This window comes from Paramisgurnus dabryanus, chromosome 19 (genome assembly GCF_030506205.2).
Source record: "Paramisgurnus dabryanus chromosome 19, PD_genome_1.1, whole genome shotgun sequence".
Taxonomy (NCBI): Eukaryota; Metazoa; Chordata; class Actinopteri; order Cypriniformes; family Cobitidae; genus Paramisgurnus; species Paramisgurnus dabryanus.
The window spans coordinates 7,579,541-7,603,144 of NC_133355.1; the positions used below are offsets into that span (position 1 = coordinate 7,579,541).

The window sequence follows — 23,604 nt, forward strand, 5'->3', positions numbered from 1 at the left end:
GCCTCTGAGACAGGTCTCCCGGCATGCAATAGTATGCACAGATGCTTCGGACACCGGGTGGGGGGGCCACGTACGATGGGCTTACGGCTTCGGGGGTCTGGACAGCACCCCAGCTGCATTGGCACATAAACTGCCGAGAAATGTGGGCTGTATATTTTGCGCTCGTCCATTTCAGCAACGAGTTGCGGGGCAAAGACGTATTAGTTCGCACAGACAATACTGCGACCGTTGCGTACATCAATCGCTAAGGCGGTTTACGCTCGCGTCAACTGTCGCATCTCGCCCATCACCTCCTCACTTGGAGTCAGAAGAACTTGAGGTCTCTTCGTGCAATTTACATTCCGGGCATGCTCAATATAGAGACGGATGCGCTCTCTCGGGTTGCGCGCCCCGGCGAATGGCGACTCCACCCCATAGCGGTTCAGCAGATTTGGAGACGTTTCGCCAAAGCGCAGATAGATCTGTTTGCTTCCCCAGATACGGCCCATTGTCGCCTGTTCTATTCACTAGCCGACAACTTGCTTGGCGTGGATACATTGGCACACAGCTGGCCGCGAAACATGTGCACATACGCGTTCCCCCCGGTGAGCCTCATTGCGCAAACCCTATGCAAGAGTTGGTTTCCAGAACTCTCTCTCCTCGCGACAACCCCTCCTTGGAACTAACCAAGTTGGAAGATTCCCCTAAGGAAGGACCTTATTTCTCAACAAGAGGGCACATTATGGCACCCGCGCCCCGACCTTTGGAACCTCCATGTGTGGTCTCTGGACGGGGCACGGAGGATTTGAGTGATTTACAGCAAGAGGTATCTAACACTATTGCGAGACAGGCCCGATTAGTGTTGTGCTTTTATATCTCCAGCATCGTTTGGAGAATAGGCTGTCACCATTAAGGTCGATATCGCTGCGATATCAGCTCACCATTCACCCGTAAACGGTAGGACAGTGGGTCAGCACGACCTGGTCATTAGATTTCTCAGAGGCGCTTGAAGGCTTAATCCTTCGCGTCCTCCCTTTATTCCTCCTTGGGACCTGTCCTTGGTGCTGAAATCACTCCAGGAAGCCCCATTTGAGCCTCTGCATAGTGTGAGTGTTAAATTTCTTACTATGAAGACTTTAACTCTCCTGGCTTTGGCTTCTGTTAAGAGGATAGTAGGGGTGTCCTCGATTAAGGATTTACATATTCGAATCAGAATTGTCGAATCTTTCCATAGTCGACCGATAGTCGAATCATCTATGTTTGTGTGCATGGGTTGGGAAGGGGCCAGGTAACTTTTATTTTCTTTCACAAGCAGCACACATAAACAACTTTCTGATAAAGTGACCAAAACTGTTTTTCAAGTAATAAAAGAAGACAAAACTGACGATGCATTTATATATATATATATATATATATATATATATATATATATATATATTTTTTTTTTTTTTTTTAAGGTAAAATGTAAGGCAACATTTGTTTAATTATTCCTCATAACATTTTAAAGCCACGATCTACAGAACATCACACAAATTTTTTTTTTGATAAATAAACCTAAAAAAATAACAAAGGTGTTCCTGCCTTGGAAACTCCGGCTACAATTAAGTGTTTTTATTTAATTTGGAGATTTAGCGCGTCAAAGCAGTCATGACCAAAAAAACCCGACAAATGAGAAATGACAAATAATTTGTGATTGTGACAGTAAATGATAAAAACTAATCTTTATATACAATTCGTTGTATACAATACAAAACGTTAATTTATAACAAGAAAAACACTGAAATTAATGATTTTATAGACACTACGCGTTATTATTTAGCACAGAAATACCTGCTTGCTTGCTTTGACTTTTGATCATCTCTTTATTAACTTTAGATACAGAAAGACCGGATGATATTATTTATTTTAGGAATCTCTTTGCTATCATTTGAAAGTGAACACCGACCGACAATAATATTAAATCACAAGAAAGACATTCGTGTCAGGCAGAAATAGGTTCGGTGCAGATACCGTTTCCTTTTGACTTTTGAAGATAACCACTCTGTTTTAAATACATTTTAAAAACTTATACTCGTCGAAAAACATCAGTTTTTTAATGTTTAGTTTGATGAACTCCTAAATATGAGACGCAGAGCACCTAGCCCGTTCGGCTAAATTACATGCGCAAGCATGGCCAGCACGCAATAGCGCAACATCGATACAACGAAAAGCTATCCAAAATGTACATACTTAAATGAGATCAGAATTTACGTTTATAATAAATACAATTTTGTTAATAAAATAAGGTCAGAAGTAACAAAGTGCAGAACAAATATGCAAAATGCCTCAAGTGCACGGAAACAAAACACAAGCCAAATAGTTAAATCAGATAACCCAAAGTGATTTATAAATAAAATAAAATATAGAAATTATTAAAAGAACGAAAGGCATAATATAATTTGCCAGCTTTGTCTTTTAAATGTAGAAACAAAGATGCAATGGTTTATTAACATAGAAACCTCTTATGGACGTGTAGCCCAGTCACAGGGGTTGTTGGATTTATTAACGCATTTTAAAAATATTTATTGAAGGCTGCTACTTCACATATTATTTGCAGCATTATCATAATATGCAGTATATTAATATATTGTGAGAAAGCTGTTATATGTGAAATCAGATAATGTGTGCACCCATATACGGCCAAAATTGAATGATCCTCATTTCGTAACACATCTGCGACGATTCGACTGTGAGATTGGTAGTCGAATCAGGCTTCTCCTATCGATGCATCGAATCTTCGACTATTCGGGGTCACCCCTAGAGGATAGGAGATATTCATGCATTTTCGGTCGAGGATTCGTGCCTTCAGTTCGGGCCAGCTGCATGCAGTGTAACACTGAGACCCCTGCCCGGCTTCGTGCCTAAAGTTCCCACTACTCCATTTAAGGAATCAGGTGGTGAACCTGCAAGTGCTGCCTTTGGAGGAGGCAGACCCAGCCATGGCTTTTGTTGTGCCCTGTTCGTGCACTACGTGTGTATATTGACAGGAATAATATAGCTGATTTGGTATTGTGCACCTGCGGCTTATATACGCACCTGGCGGGGCGGCGCCGGCATTATGCAAATACCTGCATGCCAAATTCATTGGCGTTTTCATAGTTTCTCGAAGTAGATAGGTCGCCGCGGAGGGGCTCCCAATTCGTCGGTCACGACGGGACGTCTCCGTTCCCTTCCTTCATGGAACGAGGGTTACATATGTAACCGAGACGTTCTCAATACATAAAAATTTAATAAACCATGAATTTAATTACATTAAAAATAAATATAAAAATCACATAAAAATAATTAATGGTATCTGAAATAAAACATGAAAATGTTTTTAAAAACATCTGATAAAATTTACATTAATTTACATTAATACAATTTTTACACCGTTTATTGAACAATATTTTATTTTACAAATGGTTAAGGCATAACAAAAGTGTGCTGTTCAGTCCAAATACACAGCATTAAAACTTAACAAAGCAGCTGGCACAAAAAATTTCAGTAGGACTTGCCGAGATGAGGCTGCCTTCGGCATTGTACGTATACACCACTGACCACCCGATGATTCCCTGGAACTCACATCCAAAATGAAATTTTAGTTTTATTTTTCCGATGGTGGGGGGTAAGCGCACATTGTTTGTAGACCCGTGCTCCACTGTCATCCAAAATGTATCCCAGACATAAGGTTTGTTTGAGTTCATGCGGCGCCGCAAAAACCGACAGGCAGGTGACATCAAAGTACCATGATGAGTGATTCGAGAAATCAGCACTTCTGTGATAGCCTGGTTAGCCAGACCTACATCAAGATGTAAGGTCTGGCAACTCTTCACACAAACGGCTCAATGCAAGGGGCGGGATATAAGGTTGTCCCTCAAAATGCCTCTGCACGCAATAGGATAGCGCTATGACCAATCAGAGCAACGAAGAACGAAGTTTTCAAGTAGGAACCGTCGCAGCTCTGTCGTCATCATGTTAAGCCCGCCCCACAGACGCTACACACGATGTGATTGGCCTGACCAAATTTTGGTTTTTGGAGCTGTTAAGTGTATTGTGAGTGCCTAGACTAAACCCTGGCAGCAAATATATTTTGCGGCCGCTAGGGTGCGTCTAGATTTCTAGGCTACTTCTGTGATGTTATCCGCCTTTTCTTTGTTCTTTGTTATATACGTGCTTGTTGAGGATGCGCAAAGCAACTACATTCGGAACGTAAAGTCATCAGTCAAGTATAAGAGACAAACGCTGTAAAACATTATCATTGTATAATTCTGAGGCATCAATGCAGGGGCGATTCCAGGATTTTATAAATGGGGGGGCACAGGGGGGACCAAGAACCAGTCAGGGGGGGCCAATCAAAAAATTCAAATGAAAATAAATACTGGTTTAGAAAATATTAAGCATGGTTCTTGTGCAATGCCACGTGCTCTAATATAGATGGTATTAATTTTTTGTATTTTGCATGGATTAAACAACAGTTCTGTTCCAGAATAGTTCACTTTAAATAAATTGTCATAATTTACTCATCCTAAAGTTATTTCACACCTGTATGAGTTTTTCTTCTGCTGAACACAAAATAAAATATTTTGAAGAATCTTAGTAGCCAGAAAGTTGATGAACCCCATTGACTGCATGTTATTTTGTTCCTACATATGAAGTCAATGGGATCCATCAACTGATTTTGGTTACAGACATTCTTAACTCTTTTCTTTTTTGTGTTCAGCAGAAGAAAGAAACTCATACAGGTTTGAAACAAGTTTATGTATATGACCATTTAAATTAAGTGAACTGTTCCTTTAAGTACATTGCGTGTAGCTGGTATTAGTTAACATTCTGACATATCAGGATTTTGTTTTTCTACTCTGTCTGATCTGACTTTCATTGTTTATTAGCCTATATTGTATTTTAACACAACTGAATGCTATTTTTTACATATTATCTGTTCTGTTGTCAGACAACAAGAAAGAGTTTAAGCTAGTGACTAACACGACCCAATAACACCTCGTGTTTAATCCAACCAGCTGTTACTTTATACTGCTAAAATCCTAATTTAAATGTGACATTGTCTGATACAATTTACATTGAAGAGCTGATACGAGGTGATTTCGGATTACCTGTGTGTCTCATGCAAGGTTGCTCTTCTCATCTGATTGTGTTTATGAGCGCTTTTAATTTTAAATGCGAGTGATAGTTTTATTGTATATCGCGCATAGCAATTCAGCGCAAATTCAAAAATATCAGAGAATACTGTTAAGCGTGCGCGCGCATACCGCACCATAGGGAGGGAGAGAGAGAGCTCGTACACAGAGAACTGGTGTTTGTGTGTGTGGGGGAAAACACTAACCTTTCGTTAAGTCATAATACTCGATCAACCGTATTCTCTGTCAGTAACATCTGTTGGCTGTTAACTTTTACGTGAAAAGACAACAGAGGAACCCAGGTGGAAACACCGCCAACTTTTAACTCCCTCACTCAGTGTCAGAGAGGCACTGTCGAGGTTCCGCACGCAGCAGTGAGAAAGCGTGCACGCGAGAGAGAGAGAGAGAGAGAGAGGCGCTGCTGAGCGCTTGCAAAAGCACATGAAGCCGTTTTAAATAGTAAAATAAAATGTAAATGGTAATCATGGAAAATCTTTTTGATTTGTGCCAGTGTTGAGTCTGTGGCGGCTGTTGAGTCTGTGGCGGGGCGCCCTCCTTCTCGTTTGCACGAGTCTCAAATCAAACAGTGATTGACAACTGGTCCAATTGTGCTGTGGGTGTCGTGGTGTCTTTTTCCTCCTGTTTTAAAAACGCGCAACTACTGTGCTCGCTTCGCCTTCGCGTTCGAGCGAGTCTCAAATCAAACAGTGATTGACAACTGGTCCAATGGTGTGGTGGGTGTCTGACAACTGGTCCAATGGTGTGGTGGGTGTCATGGTATCTCTTTCCTCCTGTTTTAAAAACGCGCAACTACTCTGCTCGCTTCGTCTTCGCGTTCGCGCGAGTCTCAAATCAAACAGTGATTGACAGCTCTCTGGTCCAATGGTGCGGTGGGCATTTTCAGGTTGACAGTAAATCTAGCTGGCCCAATGAGATTGGAGGGGGGGCACCAGGGGGGGGCAATCATATTCCAAGGGGGGGCGGTGCCACCCCATGCCCCCCCTCTAGACACGCCCCTGCATCAATGATATCAGTTAAAACCAGGCCCGGTTGCTACCTATAGGCAGAGTAGACAAATGCCTAGGGCCCCAGGCCTGGAGGGGGACCTCCATAACTAATAAATCCATGTGCACTAGGCCACCAATCACTACTGACAACAATAGACAAAGTTATAAAGTGAGTGCGACTTTATGCTGCACCACAAGAACCGCAGGCGGATTATATCAAAGTCCCTCAAGATGACTAATAACCAGACTATGTATAATTTCTCGATTTGCTCTTATGGGACTTTGATGCCATCCGCCTATCGGCAGCCACATGAAGTCGAAGAAGCATATATGATAAACAACATTCAAAACTCTGAAGCTGAATGACTATAAGTGACACTGAAAGCAGCTATCACGTCCTTTGTTTCCCGCTAAGCGAAACTGGCATGCAAAGACATTTGAAATTATTGTAATGTATTGTAAAAATAAACTTTGTTTTGTTTATTAACGTCATTTCAGGACAGATCAAACTTCAGCTCTGCTGACTCTGTTTAGACCCTTAAATGCTTAAATGCTCGAAAGCATTGTGTGGAAAGCTGACTTTTAAAATAGTCAAGTTTAAAAAGTTTGTCAAACAGCAACAAATCTGGAGTAATTATAAAGTACCTAAAGTAACTGTCGGTATATATTGTAAGACCTCCATATATCTAGAACCGGCCCTGGACCTACAACATATCAAAAATAGGGTAATCAGAAAATTATGTATTTTTGTAATTGCAGATTTTTGTAATTTATGATTTTTCTAATATACATCCCCCTTTTCCCCAATCAAAATAGAGCTGCAGTGATTTCTTCAGGCCTTCTAATGTCCTTCATCAAGGTTGAAGATGATGAATATGATAAAAAACCTGAATGTTCTGGGAGTATGATGGCTGAAAAGTGTATATATGACACTGTGGTTTACGAGGAAGACAACAATTCGGTGGGCGATAGGTAAGATTAATAAAAGTCTAATCTAATCTGATTAACATCTCCTTATGACAACCAGCATCAGTAAAATCACAAGTATCACAACATAAATTGTTATTTCCTATAAACTGTTTTTGTTGGCTAAACATAACAGGATGGATCACGTTTTTTTAAAAACACTACAAAAACGTCAGTATATCACTATTATGTTAATTCTCTGCTATAGACAGACCAAAACTTTGGTAACTGTTCAAAAAATTGTGTTGAATGGAATTCCATTTGTAGCAACAATGTAGATGCTTTCCAATTCGCATATTTATGCACTATTCTTTTTTTGCTATATAATACATTTTACATTACATTTATTGCATTTGGCAGATGGTTTTTTCCAAAGCTACTTATACAGTGCATTAGAAGGTATAATTTTTTAGCAGTACTTGTGTTCTCTGGGTTTGAACCAATGACCTTGTGCACTGCTAATGCAATGCTCTACCACTGAGCTAAACAGGAGTAGTGTAGTGTATTCACAGAATAAGGGCGCTTTAGGTACCCAGAAGATTGTATTCATATAGCACATTTATAATTCTAAGGTTGACCAAAAACTGTATATATCATATAACAATAAAATCACAAAAACAGGACAACACCTATTAAACAACTTTCAATTACTTAAGAAGAGTATCCATTTTAAATGGATAATGAAGATGTTGTTTGGATGGCTACAGGTAGATTGTTCTAAATGGACCAGCCATTGCGAAAGCTAGTCACCACAATGCTTCGAGGCTGATTTATTTTTCTGCATTGTATCTATGCCTGTAATGGATTCCACTGAGAGGCGAGTGATTTGAGAACCCAAGTGCAGTTTATTAAAAAACATAGACATGAACAAAAACTAAACATAGACATGAACAAAAGCAAAAACATGGCATGGCATGGCATGAAAAGTCACCAAAAGGAAGGACATTACATAAACAAAGCTTGACAAAGACAATGGGAATATGAAGGCTATATATACAGACATGGAACCAATCAGAACATGACACATCAGGGAACCGGGAAACTAGAAACAACCATGATTTCAAAATAAAAGACCTGAATAAGAGAACTAGAACTTTAAAATAAAAGACATGACATGAAAAGACTCTGACAATGCCATAGGCTGTGCCTAACCCCTCCCTTAGGTAAAAATGTGTTCCTTTTTCATATGTATTTCCACTTGCCAGTGGCATGTTTACCATTTTGGGGGCCCTAAGCCAAGTACCAGGGCCCCTATGCCCCAACATTGCCCAAGGTTTTTCATTTGAATTGCACAACGGTAATATTGAGTATATATAACTAAGTGAGATATATATAAACCAGATTTATTTTGTTTTGAACTCCTTAACATAACACAAAATTGGTACAGTTTGGTATGACAAAAATTCTTGGTTTAAATTTTTGTTCTAAGCTGTTACTATATGAGCAGCAAAATAATATAAGCTCTTTACATTATCAGTGTTAAGCAGAGCTACCTGATCACTGAATTCTACTAATATGAATTCTACTTCATACTTTTGCTAAAACTTAAAGAGCACCTATTATGAGATACACGTTTTTAAACATCCTTTTGTGTGTAAGTGTGTATTAGTACATGCTAACGATATTCAAAAAGTACATACCTCAAAGAAAACGATGACGCGAGTTATCGTCTCTAACGTTCGAGGACTACAAAAAACACTCGGATTGTAGGCAACAGTTTACTTCCTGGGATTGGTGACGTAGCCCTCAAAGACGGGGGTGGAGAGCGCTGAGTCAGAAGAGAGCTAAAATGGCGGAGGTTGGTAGTCCCTGCTTTGACTCTGTTTGCAAACTCTTGTTTCATCGTATAAGCGATTAAATCTCTCAAGTAGACGCTGTCTCTTTAGATGCGAGGGCAAAATAGCACTTTATGGACTTCCACAGAGGACATCATGTTTAATACGGTTCCGGAAAAATCCAGTCAGAAGTTGTTCACGGAGTTCTCACAATAACTGCTTCTCATGAACCGAAGCTGGATTGGCGCGACGTCTCCTCCTGAAAGTTGGATTACCGTGCACTTCTGGATCACAGGCTGTAAGTATTCACGTTTATTATTTGCCTTTTACTGTAAGTTATGTTACCGGTAACCGGAGCTTAACATTATGTGCGTGTAGAGCTAAGCTTGCAAGCTAATTGTTTTGCGTTGTAATACTGTATTTCATAAACAACGTACCATATTTACACACGTGTATGTTGAATTATGCAGACTATCGTTTTTTTATCGCTGTTGGTTTAGACATGTTTACAAACTTGCTAAGCTGTTCCAGCTAAACTGTTACCGGTAAAGTTTGTTCTCATGATCAAACTCAAGAAACTCTAAGTACAGATGATTTGTTTAACGTTTTTATTAATACGTATGTATTTTACTGTTGTATTTACTTAAAGCTTTTTTAGATTTTGAAACGAAGTAAACACGTAATGTGTGTTGCTAATGTTGGGCCATGTAATATGTAATACATTAACGTTTTAATGAATAGTCTAACGATTTATAGTCGTTGTAGTCTATTGTTATAATATGTCTTTTTGACTGAATACATGTTTGTTTTATTTGTCTATATCCTAGATTCGCAACTGGACACATCCTTCTACACTGTATGCAAACATGCAACATCATTACACACAGTACAAGGAGTCAGACTGGCATATGAGGAGCAAAGGTGTGTAACACATATGATGTATTTAGCTAGTGAAACCACTACCAGTCTTAAATGTATAACTGATGATGACAAAGTTTTTTTTCTCTGCATAATAATAGGAACCCAGGCAGTAGCATCGTTTCACAATGTTTCCATCACCATCATCAGTGGATGCCTTTGCCGTCCATAGCCTGAGATTTCAGATTTGCAGCAAAAAACTTGATTTTCCCATTTATTGGAATGCTGTGCAGGTATTTAAGTATTTTAGTAACTGTGTTAAATAAAGTAGTATTTACTTTTACAATAAATTTATTGCTTGTTTATATTTTTAAAGGTTGTACCTTGCAGCCATCCATTACAATGTCACCAAGCCGTAACAAAAGCAGGAGAGGGAAAGTACAAGGCTATGTTCCCAAAACACACAAGTGACATACCGTAAGCAGTAATGTTTTATTTCAAATACATTCATAATTAAAAAGTTAATGTATGAAGCAGGGAAATAAATGATCAAAACAAAAGATTTATTGACTGCAATATTTCTACAGTTATGTGGATGATGTGATCAGGCTTGTGTTTGATGAGGTATTTGAAGATAAGCTGAAGGAAACCGCGATTCCAATGGACCTGGCATCACAGTTTGAAAGACCTTTAAAGGAGGACGTGATTGCATGCCATCTTCAGTGCAGGGGTTGTCGGAAGCCAACATTCTGATCAGGAAGCTCCAAGCATATCTGGAGAACAACACACGACAGGATGATAACCTTATAGTGTCGTCTTAAATAGCACCAGCTGACAAAGCTTTGATATGCCATTTATCTGAATAGATAGCTGTAAGAAGTGAATTGAACAATTTTTGAAAGAAGAGCACAATATGGGTACTAAAGTATGTTTATTTGTACATTGTTTAGCATTTAAATATATATTTTTAATAAATAAAAAAACTTTTGACTGATTACTATATTTTCTTTAAAGTTACATCTTTTGTTCTTTTGGGTACTTTGTTACTATAATGATACTTTAGTGTTATTGGTTTAAAAATGTAATAAAACTTACTCTAGTCCTGCGCCTCAAATGTTTATAGTCGGTACAATAAATGTTCTGTGTGTAGGGATTTAGACAATTTGTGCAAAACCTGGATGATGAATCACGCAGGTAAGAGGCCCTGAAACCTGTTGCATTCTCCTTAAAACCTAATAAGTAAAAACATAGCACGTATAAGTAAGCAGTCTTTCATAATAAAGTTTACCATAGTAAAATAATGTAGAACTAACATTCATTTCAATTAATACTTTCTTTGTGCTACATTTGGTGTTTCCATATAGTTTGCACAGTAAAATAGTATGTAAGCAGTCTTTTACAATAAAGTTTACTATAGTAAAATAATGTAGAAAATACCAAGTGAAATCGTTTTATAATCATTTCAACAAATACTTTCTATGTGCTACATTTGGTGTTTCCATATAGTTTGCACAGTGATATAGTATGTAAGCAGTCTTTTATAAAAAAGTTTACTATAGTAAAATAATGTTAATAAATCATTTCAACAAATACTTTCTATGTGCTACATTTGGTGTTTCCATATAGTTTGCAAAGTAATGTAGTACGTTATAATTACCTTTTGGATGTCTTTGCAACACATTTTCGTCTTCGTTTAGCATTCTGGCAGAGCTAAGGACACCTAAAAAAGTTAAATCCAATCGCGTTCATTGACGGAGATCGTTTATATCGTAACAGCCGTCTGAACTCTCTGGATCGAGCTCGAAGTGGTAAGGCAGTACAGACACCATCGTTTATAGAGAAATATAACTGCTTGTTTACATTCATGCCTGTGTGAATCTCAGTCAGAACCGGAAAACCCACGCGTAGTCAGGGGCGTAACCTTTCAAACACACGCCGAACCCAGTTGACCAATAACAGTTGAGTAGTCATCTGACCAATCCGAATACACTAGATATTTTGGGAGGCGGAGACAGGAACTAAATCCGAGCGTTTTCCAGACAGGGAGAATTCAGTGAGGTATGTAAGCAATTTATAAGACTCACAATGCATTAGTTCAAGTTTTAATAACATGTATGTACTATGGGATATTACAATAACGTGCTAACGTGCTAATTTATTAGCATAATAGGTGCTCTTTAAATGTATTAAGGTTATGAAATTTCAATTGTCAGTGCACTCTTTCAACAATCTGAATATCATAACATTTAATCACTGCTAAATGCACCATTTTGGTTTTATTACTAGGCCAAAATTTGCTGTCGTTACCTTGCAAGATACTGATGAAGTGATGGTGGTAGCATCAAACTGGTTGAGCATGGACAAGACACAATGTGACTGGCCTCCATTCAAATCACGAGAGAAGTTCATGAACGCTCTTAGAAACAGACTTGAGCCGTCAATAGAAGAAAAACCATGGGAGAAATTGAATGTGAACTTTCAGGCACAATACGGTAACAGTGTCTGTTGTAAAATCACTTTATATTATTAATTTTTTTGTGTGTGTGGTGGTTTGTATTTTCTGTGGCATTAGGTCTATAAGTATTGTCCTGTACATTACAAAGTAAATTCGTGCAAAAGTATGTTTATCAGATATTGACAGAGGAAATAATGTATTGACAGATCAGTTTTGCTCTTTTACAAATATACAGGTGCTGGTCATATAATTAGAATATCATCAAAAAGTGAAACGTGTATATTTCTGTATATTCATTCATTACACACAGACTCATTTGAAATGTTTATTTCTGTTACTTTTGATGATTGTAACTGACAACTAAGGCCTTGTCTACACGGACACGGGTATTTTTATAACCGTGAGTTTTTTTACGCTGTAAAATTGCATGCCTGGAGACCTGTCTCAGAGGCACACCGGCCCAGAGAAATGAATGGTCTATCCATGGAGTGAAGGTGCGACGACACACAGACGTAATGATAGCATGGTGAATGTCGCAAAGACACGCTCTCCTCTGGATTCGGTCATGAAGCCAACGCTGAAGCGTTTTCATATGGAGCAGCCCGAGTCACGGCCACTGCCATATGCCCCAGGAGCTTCGGAAATTGTTTAAGCAGGACTACGCTCTTGCTCTTAAACGTATTTTGACAAGTCAGTATTGACTGTACACGCGCATCTGTTAGATGTGCTGTTAAATCGACTGAGTCCAGTTCCATCCCAAGAAAAGAGATCCTCTGCACAGGGCAAAGTTTGCTCTTTTCCCAGTTGATCCGAAGACCCAAACGAGCGAGGTGTTTGAGAGTTAAGTCTCTGTGATCACACAGCATCTGTCGTGATTGAGCTATTATGAGCCAATTGTCTAGATATGCAAGAATGCGCACACCTTTCTCTCTCAAGGGTTTTAAAGCCCCTTCCACTACTTTGGTGAATACATGGGGCGAGAGAGAGAGCCAGAATGGAAGGACTTTGTACTGGTATGCTCGCCCCTCAAACGCAAAGTTGAGAAAAGGATTGCGTCAGAGGAGAATCAATATGTGAAAGTACGCATCCTACAGGTCGCTGGATCCAAACCAATTGTTTGGACAAATGCATGCACTGTAAAAAAAACTTTGCTGCCTTAAAAATTTTTGTTAAATCAACTCAGATTTACAAGTCGTGTCAACAAAGATGAGTTGTCACAACTTATAAAATATAGTTGATGAAAGTCAACTTAATTTTATCAGTTAAAACAACTCACCTGTAGTTATAACAACTCATCTCTAGTCAAGATAAATAATAGTAAGTTGAAATGACTTGTAAATCCGAGTTGATTCAACAAAAAATTGTAAGGCAGCAAAGTATTTTTTACAGTGTGTAAATATTTGTTTGGGCATCAGCATTTTGAACAGCATTGTGTGAAGTGCACGATTCAACGTACGCAGGTCCAAGATCAGTCGCTAGCCACCGCAAGCGGAACACGAGCCCTCCACAAATGCTGCATCAGCATTTTGAATACAGAGACACGAGACATAACGATCATGGCCAACCTGGGACCCATGACATGTCACATCCAGAACTAGAACACGGACGAAATGACATATTCAAAAAGACGCACTCAGCGTGACACGAGAGAATGTCTGTCTTTAAAACGACACAAAAGACACCAATTCAACCTGTGCTGCTCTTTTAGTGGAAATTACTCTTTGTGCTATTCTGAGTTGATGAAGCACAGAGGGGAGAGGCAACACACACACTTAACTCAAGTTCAAACAGAGAAATCAAAGAGGTGAAAAAACCACGAACCCAACAAACTTCAGGTAAGCAGTGAAATTCCGAGCAGGAGAGAGCTTCTCCTGAACAGATGATCTGCCGGCTTTCAAAGCCAATTAAGCAATTTTGGTATTGTGCACCTGCTGCTTTTATTCACACCTGGCAGGGCGGCTCCGGCATTATGCAAATACCTGCATGCCAAGTTCATTGGCCTTTTGTTAGTTTCTCTAAGTAGAAAGGTCCCCACGAAGCGGTTCCACATTCGTCGGTCACGACTGACTAAAACTGAACTCCGGTTATAAAATACCTGTGTCCGTGTGGACTAGGCTTAAGGAAAATCACAAATTCAGTATCTCAGAAAATTAGAATATTGTGAAAAGGTTTAATATTGAAGACACCTGGTGCCACACTCTAATCAGCTAATTAACTTAAAACACCTGCAAAGGCCTTTAAATGGTCTCTCAGTCTAGTTCTGTAGGCTACACAACCATGGGGAAGACTGCTGACTTGATAGTTGTCCAAAAGACAACCATTGACACCTTGCACAAGGAGGGCAAGACACAAAAGGTAATTGAAAAGAGGATGGCTGTTTACAGAGCTCTGTGTCCAAGCGCATTTATAAAGAGGCGAAGGGAAGGAAAAGATGTGGTAGAGAAAAGTGTACAAGCAATAGGGATAAGCGCATCCTGGAGAGGATTGTGAAACAAAACCCACTCAAAAATGTGGGGGAGATTCACAAAAAGTGGACTACAACTGGAGTCAGTGGTTCAAGAACCACTACGCACAGATGTATGCAAGACATGGGTTTCAGCTGTCACATTCTTGTGTCAAGCCACTCTTGAACAACAGACAGCATCAGAAGCGTCTCACTTCTGGACTGCTGCTGAGTGGTCCAAAGTTATGTTCTCTGATGAGAGTAAATTTTGCATTTCCTTTGGAAATCAGGATTCCAGAGTCTGGAGGAAGAGAGGAGAGGCACACAATCCACGTTGCTTGAGGTCCAGTGTAAAGTTTCCGCAGTCAGTGATGGTTTGGGGTGCCATATCATCTGCTGGTGTTGGTCCACTGTGTTTTCTGAGGTCCAAGGTCAACGCAGTCATAAACCAGGAAGTTTTAGAGCACTTCATGCTTCCTGCCGCCGACCAACTTTATGGAGATGCAGATTTCATTTCCCAACAAGACTTGGCACCTGCACACAGTGCCAAACTACCAGTACCTGGTTTAAGGACGATGGTATCCCTGTTCTTAATTGGCCAGAAAACTCACCTGACCTTAACTCCATAGAAAATCTATGGGGTATTATGAAAGGAAGATGTGATATGCCAGACCCAACAATGCAGAAGAGCTGAAGGCCACTATCAGAGCAACCTAGGCTCTCATAACACCTTAGCAGTGGCACAGACTGATTGACTTCATGCCCCGCCGCATGCTGCAGTAATTAATGTTAAAGGAGCTCCAACTAAGTATTGAGTGCTGTACATGTTCATAGTTTTCATGTTTATACTTTTCAGTTGGCCAAGATTTCTAAAAATCCTTTCTTTATATATAAGTAATATTCTAATTTTCTGAGATACTGAATTTGAGATTTTCCTTAGTTGTTATAATCATCAAAAGTTAAAGAAATAAACATTCGAAATATATCTGTCTGTGTGTAATGAATGAATATAATATACAAGTTTCAGTTTTTGAATGCAATTAGTGAAATAAATAAACTTTTTGATGATATTCTAATTATATGACCAGCACCTGTATAATTAATTACACATAAAATAAAAATCAAGTTCCAGAAGTTACACAAGTATGTTTTGTTATGGTTTCTTATTTTCATGTAAATTTAAAGGTCTAAATATATTGTAATTGTGATGACAGACACTTACAAGGAGGCTGTTAACAAACAAGAAGAACAAAGAGCACTGAAAAATGGGTAAGCATGAGAATTTTTTAAAGGTGATTTCACACCTGCCTTTTGTAGTCTGGTTGAATCATAGCAGAGTTCGATAGCTCACTTGTTGCGGTTCGTTTCTTTTTTTTCTTGATCTCTATCTTGGCTATTTCAGCAAATACTGAAAAAACACTAGCCATTTTTAATTTTCATGTTAATTTTTCAAAGTTTATTTTCTTTTATTGTAATTGAATAACTTCACAGATGCAAATCAATAGTAGTCAATTTAAAAGATATATTTTTCTTTACTAGTCAGGTCTTGTATGGAGTTGTTACCTTGCAAAAATCCAATGAGCTGACAGTAATTCCAGCAATGTGGCTGAATGAAGAGAAGACACAATGCTACTGGCCTCCATATAAGTCACCAGAAATGTGCACTGAAGCTGTAAAGTACAGACATGAGCCAGCCAAACAAGTAGAGATACTATGGGAGATGTTAAATACTAAAGTGCACATGGAATGCAGTAAGTGTCTGTTTCAAAGTTAAGTTATTATAATCTGTGCTGTATTGTATTATATTGCAAGAGGTCATGGCAGGCAGCTGATGTCTATTTAATGCAATTCATGTTAATTCACACAGTGATGGATGTTCTTCACACATTGAAAATTATGTTAATATTTTAATGTTTTATTGCAGTGACTTTTGAGCAGGCAAAGGAGAAGCAAAACTCATTAAAAAGGCTGAGAGAACGGTATTTTCTTAAATAATTTAGCTACATTGTTTCACAATTCATTCATTCATTCTTTTGTTTCCTTTCTTTTAAATTCATTAATTTATTCATTTTATAGGGATCAATCCTCATTTCCTGAAACTTTTCATAGCATAACAGAAAATACATCTGGACTGTTTCATGTACCAACATCTACTTATTCAAGTGTTTCCTGGAAAGGTGAGGTAACTACAGTACACTCTAAAGATGTGTTAATTTTAACACATTGTTTTGTGTTAAACCATTTAACACATTATGTGTCATTTTGTGTTCAAATACTGTAAATTAAAGGGAGATGTGTTAAAAAAACAACACAAAGTGTGTTATTCCAAAAATAACACAGAGATGTGTTAAGTTATAGGGACAACACATTTGATGTGTTTCCTTAACTAGACAGAAGATGTGTTATTTTAACACATTCGTTTTAAGAGTGTAATTTTGTAAACACATACAAAAAACAATTTAGTTAGCTAGTAACATTAAAGTTCAGTTTTGCAGTTGACAAAAGAGCACTAAAATACTATTTACTGTAAGAAGTAAATATTTTCATGCACTAATTTTGTACTTAATATACAAAAAAAAAAAGAATATTTTAAAGGCAAAGTTCACCCAATAATGAAAGTTGTGTCAGTTACTTACCCTCAAGAACGCCAACTCATTCGACAGCAACACACACATGCATCATGGTGCTCTTCTGAATTTGCATGGGAGAGTAAAACAAAAGATAAAAAATAGTTTGTCTGTAGTTCAAAATTAGAATGTGTGCATTCAGACTGCTTTAGACAGCCTGGATCACATATTTTGATTTGTATGTCATCACAGTAATTTAAGGGCCCTATTTTAACGATCTTAGCGCATCGTCTAAAGAGCACGGCGCACGGTCTAAATGGGTGTGTCCGATGCCACTTTTGCTATTTTAACAACGGGAAAAATGGTTTGTGCGCCGAGCTCAGGGTCGAAAAGGGTTGTACATATTTTCCTAATGAGTAATGGGTGTGTTTTGGGCGTAACGTGCAGTAAACCAATGAGAGTCTCAGCTCTCATCCCCTTTAAAAGCCAGTTGCGCTGTCGCTGTGCGTAATCCCTATTTATATAACGGACCTTGTAAAATGAAGAACTAAGCGGAGGAAGAAGGCCACCAGTTTAAGAATAATGTTAAAAAAGTGTTGTTTTCATTTTTATTGAATTTTTTTATTATTAAAACCTTTAAAAGCCTTTTTCTTTTTCTTAGTCATAGAAGTACAAATATCAGGCTTTGAATTGCTGTCCTAAATGTATTGATATCTTACATAATCAATGTAATCGCATAAAATGATTAGCAAATATGCAAGAAAAGGTTTGTATTCTAAAAATACAAACAAAAGATAAAGGATTTACAAACGCGCAGAGAGCCGAAGTGTTTCAGCACTAGAACAGCGCCATATGGCCGGGATTTTTTACAAAGCATTATTTAAATGTTTTTCATCTTACCATATCCACAGGTACAGTGTCATCATGTACAATAAATCCGTAAGATAGCATTTAAAAACGTTTAAAAATAGATGCATTTGTTTAAAGCAAAGCATTTATTTACTAACCAGACTGCAGGTGAAGCAGCTCTTTGTGCCTTCTAACGTCTCATAATAAGTCCTCATTTATGTCCAAGAGACTCAATAATAATCTTTAACATTCAATTCTTTAATCTTTCATATTTAAAAGCGTTTTTGTGCTGCTGCCATTCATGTATGTGATAAGCAAACCCGCGTTGTCGTCCCGTGGCGCATATTACTAATGCGCTCTTTAAATAACAAAAAACACTATTGCGCCATTGACTTTAGACTTTAGACCAGGTTTTTGTTGGTCAATGGCGTAGTCTATTTTAGTTGCCTCAAAATAGCAACGCGCCAACAATGCGCCTGAACACACCTCGGGCTCTATCTTACACCCAGCGCAATGCAGCGCAATGCGCAACGCCAGTGTCTTTCGCTAGTTTCCACCCTAATTTTCACGTTTAGTGCCGCGTTGTTTAAATATCAAATGCATTTGCGCCCCCTTTTGCGCCCATGGGCGTTCTGGTCTGAAAACGAGGTGTGTTCAGGCGCATTGTTGGCGCGTTGCTATTTTGAGGCAACTAAAATAGACTACGCCATTGACCAACAAAAACCTGGTCTAAAGTTTAAAGTCAATGGCGCAATGTGTTTTATGTTATTTAAAGAGCGCATTAGTAAAATGCGCCTATACATGGGAGGACAACGCGGGTTTGCTTATCACAAGGTACGTACATGAATGCGCAGCAGCACAAAAATGCTTTTAAATATGAAAGATTAAAGGATTGAATGTAAAAGATTATTATTGAGTCTCTTGGACATAAATGAGGACTAATTATTAGACGTTAGAAGGCACAAAGAGCTGCTTCACCTGCAGTCTGGTAAGTAAATAAATGCTTTGCTTTGAACAAATGCGTCTGTTTTTAAATGTTTTTTTATGCTACCTCACGGATTTATTGTATAGGATTACTCTGTACCTGTGGATATGGTGAGATGAGAAACATTTTTAAGTAATGCTTAAAAAAACTCTTTGCTAAAAAAACCGCTGTCCAAAGTGCTGAAATGTGAGGAGAGTCGTGTAGCTACCCCACTCGAATGATGGTCAATACTCATTAACTGATGTTTTTCATTAGCATTTTATTCGTGACACTCATGTAGACACCGTAAGAGCTACAACAAAACAAACAGATAAAAACAAACACTGTCACTCAAACACATTAACTAACATCACAATAAACGATACAAAAACAAAAACATTTACCTTATAACCCTCAAGTGGGATGCACAAGACTTAATAGGGGGAGAAAACAGTCACGCCTTTCGGACTGCAACCTCCGCAAAACAAACACACACACACCTAGCGCAAACAGAGCGTGCTTTATACACACCAATCCACGCTAAGGCCGTATCATAATAAAAGTCCTTCAAAACATAAATAAATACAGACCTTATAAATTCAAACAAATTTGCAATCCTTTACACTCCCACCAAATCATGAGTTATAATAAACAAATGATTTCAAAATTTACAATAACACTTCAAACAATACAAATCCAAATATAACAACAAAACAAAAACTTAAAAGTCTCCAACAATAAAACCAATTTCTGAACAGGACGTTCAACTACAGAAACATCCCTAGACATTCTCCCTTCCTTCCAAAATTTTGTAAAAGATGAACCCTTAAGTCTCATTGCAAAAACAACCATAGATTTGGATAGACATGCACATAAGAGACTACAACATGATTTATTCCTGGGATCCAAAAACCCCTTAAACAAATTTCATTGATGGTAAATCCTTTACCTTGATGTTTAATTCCTTCATGGCAATCAGCTATGATCATTTCTGTAATATAATGGTCCTTAGGGGTAATTGTGGGATGTTTCAACAGACTAAGAGAAGAATTGCTGAGTCTTCCTCCCACCGTAAGCACACAATCACTATCAAGAAATAGATCAAAGTTGTACAATTCGTTGTAGGATGACAATTGGCTACCCTTACTTAGTGCCTTCAATTCAGTTTCAAACACATGTCTTTGCAAAAGTTTGATTATAAAGCACTCAGCCTCTCCTCTTTCCTCAACTGTAGAGAGTCCCTTTGACTTGTCCTTACGAATCCGCCATTGAATGCGTGTAATTGCTTCTATTACCCGAGACCAAGACGAGGACTTTGACAGGCGATTTACAATAGTTTCCTGTTCCACTGCCCTTGTATAAAGTATTTGAGAACATCTGACTTCAGAGTCACTTAGTTGTAATTCTGTAATCTCATTGGCAGGAAGAACAATCCTCTTGTTCCATAAAAACCTTGGCCCTGTTAACCAATCAGATAAAGGCATTTCATCAACAGTAAGATCTCTTGAAACATGGTCTACAGGATTGTCCTTTGTTGGATTTCCACCTTGATTCCCTCCATCTTCAACTTCCTCTGCCTCTCCTCTGTCAATTATTTCCTCCATAAATTTCACGTAGTGCTCCTTATACCTTTGGTCCTTTAACAGTTTTCTCTTTTGATGATTAGGTCTCACAAGTTTTTTGTTATCTGGCAAATTTGGTCTCGCTTTAAAAGGAAGTGCCATTTCACAGTGTCCGGAACTATTTTCCTTTATACCGTCACTTAAGTTATTTAAAAAGGCAATGTCATCTTGAGAACGAGATTTATCATCATTTGCATCCTTTAAATCAAATTCTAGAATACGTATGGCATCTGCTGGAGCCAGTGGGGGAACTTCTTTAACTGAAAGTCTATGGCAGAGACTAGTGGTGCCTGAAGAGTCAAGCTTGGGTAATGAAGGTCCAACAATGCTCCAACCCAAATCGGTTTTGACAGCGTAAGGTTCGTCATTTTCTCCTAAAATCGTTTGTCTTGGTGCCAGCGCCCTAGCACAATTATAGCCAATCAAGAGACCGGCTTCACAGTCTTTCAAAGAGGGAATCTCATCAATAATTGCAGAAAAGTGAGTCCAACGTTTAGCTGTTTCACATGTAGGTATATGAGCATGGTTAACTGGGATGCAATCCTTAGTATAAACAGGAGGGAGATCAATATAAGTGGCAGAACTATAACCCCTTACACGAAGTCCTGAAATCCTTTCACTCTTTACTATTGTATCCTTTCCAGTCATGGTAGTCAATTTCAACTTGACTGGAGATTTATCTGCCTGTAGGGCATTGCTCACTTCTTGACCGATAAAAGTTGTATCACTCTGTGAATCGAGCAAGGCATAAACAAGTTTTTCGGTACTCATGTTGTTAGCTGATGATAGCCATACTGGCACAACCATCGAGCTATAAGATGATCCCTTTCCGGCCACACTCAAAGACAGAACGGCTGTTGATTCATCTTCTTCCCTTGGAGCAGATACGGTTAATGAAGCCAGCCTTTCTGTTTTAGTGAAATTATCATCATGAAGGCAAGTAGGATGTTTCCCTTTACACAAGTTGCAGAGATGACGATGACGACAGTCTTTTGCACTATGACCAGTTTTCAAACATCCATAACAAAGATGATTTTCCTTTAGATATGCCCGTCGTTCTGCCAATGTCTTGGTCATCAATTTAGAACAATCATAAAGCTGATGTTCAGAATATTGACAAAACACACAAGGAGGTTTGACGCATTTCTTAATGATATTTGGTCTATTATGTTCCAAGTCAGTCTGAGTATTAAGGACATTAGCCTTGTTTACTTTGAACTCGCTGAGATTTTGTCTGTTGACAGATGTTAAACTGAGAGCGTAAGATGACGTGACTGGGTTACAACTAATCTCTGCCTCTAATGAGACAAATGTCGCAAAGGTTTTAAAGTCAGGAAAATTCTTATTATCTCTTAAAGTTTGCGTAACTTGTCGATTCCAGCGCGAAGCCACCCAATGAGGTAATTTTTTAACTAACCTTTGGTTCTCATCACAGTCATTGAGAATTTGTAGACTTGCAACATGAGGTATGGCATCCTGACAAGCATTAAGGAAATCTGAAAATTCTCTAAGTCCAATAGCATCCTTTGATTGAATTTTTGGCCAATCTGCAAGCTTCTGGCGAAAAGCGCGTTGAATCACAAATGGTTGACCGTACCTTTTATCCAATTTGCTCCAGGCATCCTTATAAGCTTCGTCATCACTCCTATAGAAGGTACCATCAAGGGTTTTATATGCCGATCCACCCACATACCTTTTTAGATAATAAAGTTTATCAGCAGCAGATATACTTTTCCGATCAATCAATGACATAAAGGAAGCCTTCCACTCAACATACTGAATGGGGTCACCATTAAACACAAAGGGTTCTGGAGCTGGCAATCTATTCAAATTTATACTGTCTTGTAAGGCTTGAACAAGAGAAGGCAGTTCAGTTTGAGATAGAGATATATTATTAGCAGGTTGGCTAGAAAGGCTTGGGGGCAGACAATGTTGTTCCATGATAACACGCTTTGTTGAAGGCTGGTCCACGTCCTGCAATGTTATCCGATTATATGCCTCAAACCTTGCCTGCGCTACTTTCAAATCCTTTTCTGCTTGTAGCTGCTCTAGTTCGCGTTTTTGAGCATCTAAGTCTCTCTCTTGGTTTTCTTGCAAATCTTGAATTTTCTTCTTCTGTTTATTTTCCTCCATTAGCATTTTATAATCCACTTCCTTTGCCGCCAATTCTGCAGCTGCTTCAGCATGTTTTGACGCTACACATGAAGATGCAGCATGATGACTTAACTGAGCACTAGATTTGTGACTAATTCGAGAAACCGTGGACCCATATATAGAACGAGCATAGCTGGATTCGAGTAGATCCTTTAAACGATGTTTTACTTGCTCTACATCAAATTCATCAATGCCTGATATTCTTTCATAGGCAACCTTTATTAAATCTGTTGTCACTGCCTCGCAAGCATCAACACGACGTCTCAGTTCAGTAGATGGCGTGACGTGATTTCTAATGTCAACATAGACACGCATAACCTTATCCTTTTCATCTTCTAGAGTATCAATAAGGGTTGCTAACTGACTCTCAGTAAGATCAGACTTGAGTTCAACTCTTGTTTTACGTGCTAACATTTTCCAATGTTCATACATAGAATTAAGCTTTCTTTCTTTCTTTAAAGCTTCCTCATTTTGAAAAGCAAGCATTTTTTCTGTGGGATTTCGTGAACGAACAGAACGTCGAGTACCTTGAGATTCTGTTAGATCTTCTCGAAGTTTACTGTTAAGTTCACTCAAGGTTTGTTCTGCTCGAAGTTTACCTTTAAGCTCACTCAAAGTCTGTTCTTTAAACTCAATTGTCTCAGTTATCTGTTGTCTCTTTGAAATCTCTGTTGATGTTTGATACTCATTATTAAGGGTTTCAATATCCTGTTGAAGACTACTAATCAGCCTTTCACATTCAACCTGATCAAAGTTTGACTCTGTCATTTTGTTCAGCTCTTGTCATTCACCAAATTAACACAGTAATA

General features: G+C 38.5%; 1 protein-coding gene and 1 long non-coding RNA gene across 2 annotated transcripts in view; both read left to right on the forward strand.

Moving 5' to 3' along the window:
• The window catches only part of LOC135773434 (uncharacterized), a 29,757-nt gene extending 13,123 nt beyond the window's left edge, over nucleotides 1–16,634 (forward strand). Inside the window, exons 2-6 of the mRNA XM_065283005.1 lie at nucleotides 6,959–7,114; nucleotides 12,028–12,233; nucleotides 15,854–15,908; nucleotides 16,179–16,390; nucleotides 16,564–16,634. Coding sequence (XP_065139077.1) covers nucleotides 6,987–7,114; nucleotides 12,028–12,233; nucleotides 15,854–15,908; nucleotides 16,179–16,390; nucleotides 16,564–16,634 — 672 coding nt within the window. The 5' untranslated portion in view covers nucleotides 6,959–6,986. The remainder of the gene's footprint in view (nucleotides 1–6,958; nucleotides 7,115–12,027; nucleotides 12,234–15,853; nucleotides 15,909–16,178; nucleotides 16,391–16,563) is intronic.
• On the forward strand, nucleotides 9,710–10,647 carry LOC135771662 (uncharacterized). The gene is made up of 4 exons (XR_010542978.2): nucleotides 9,710–9,804; nucleotides 9,903–10,034; nucleotides 10,118–10,218; nucleotides 10,329–10,647. It is a non-coding gene; the product is annotated as an uncharacterized lncRNA (long non-coding RNA).
• Nucleotides 16,635–23,604: the final 6,970 nt, after the last annotated feature.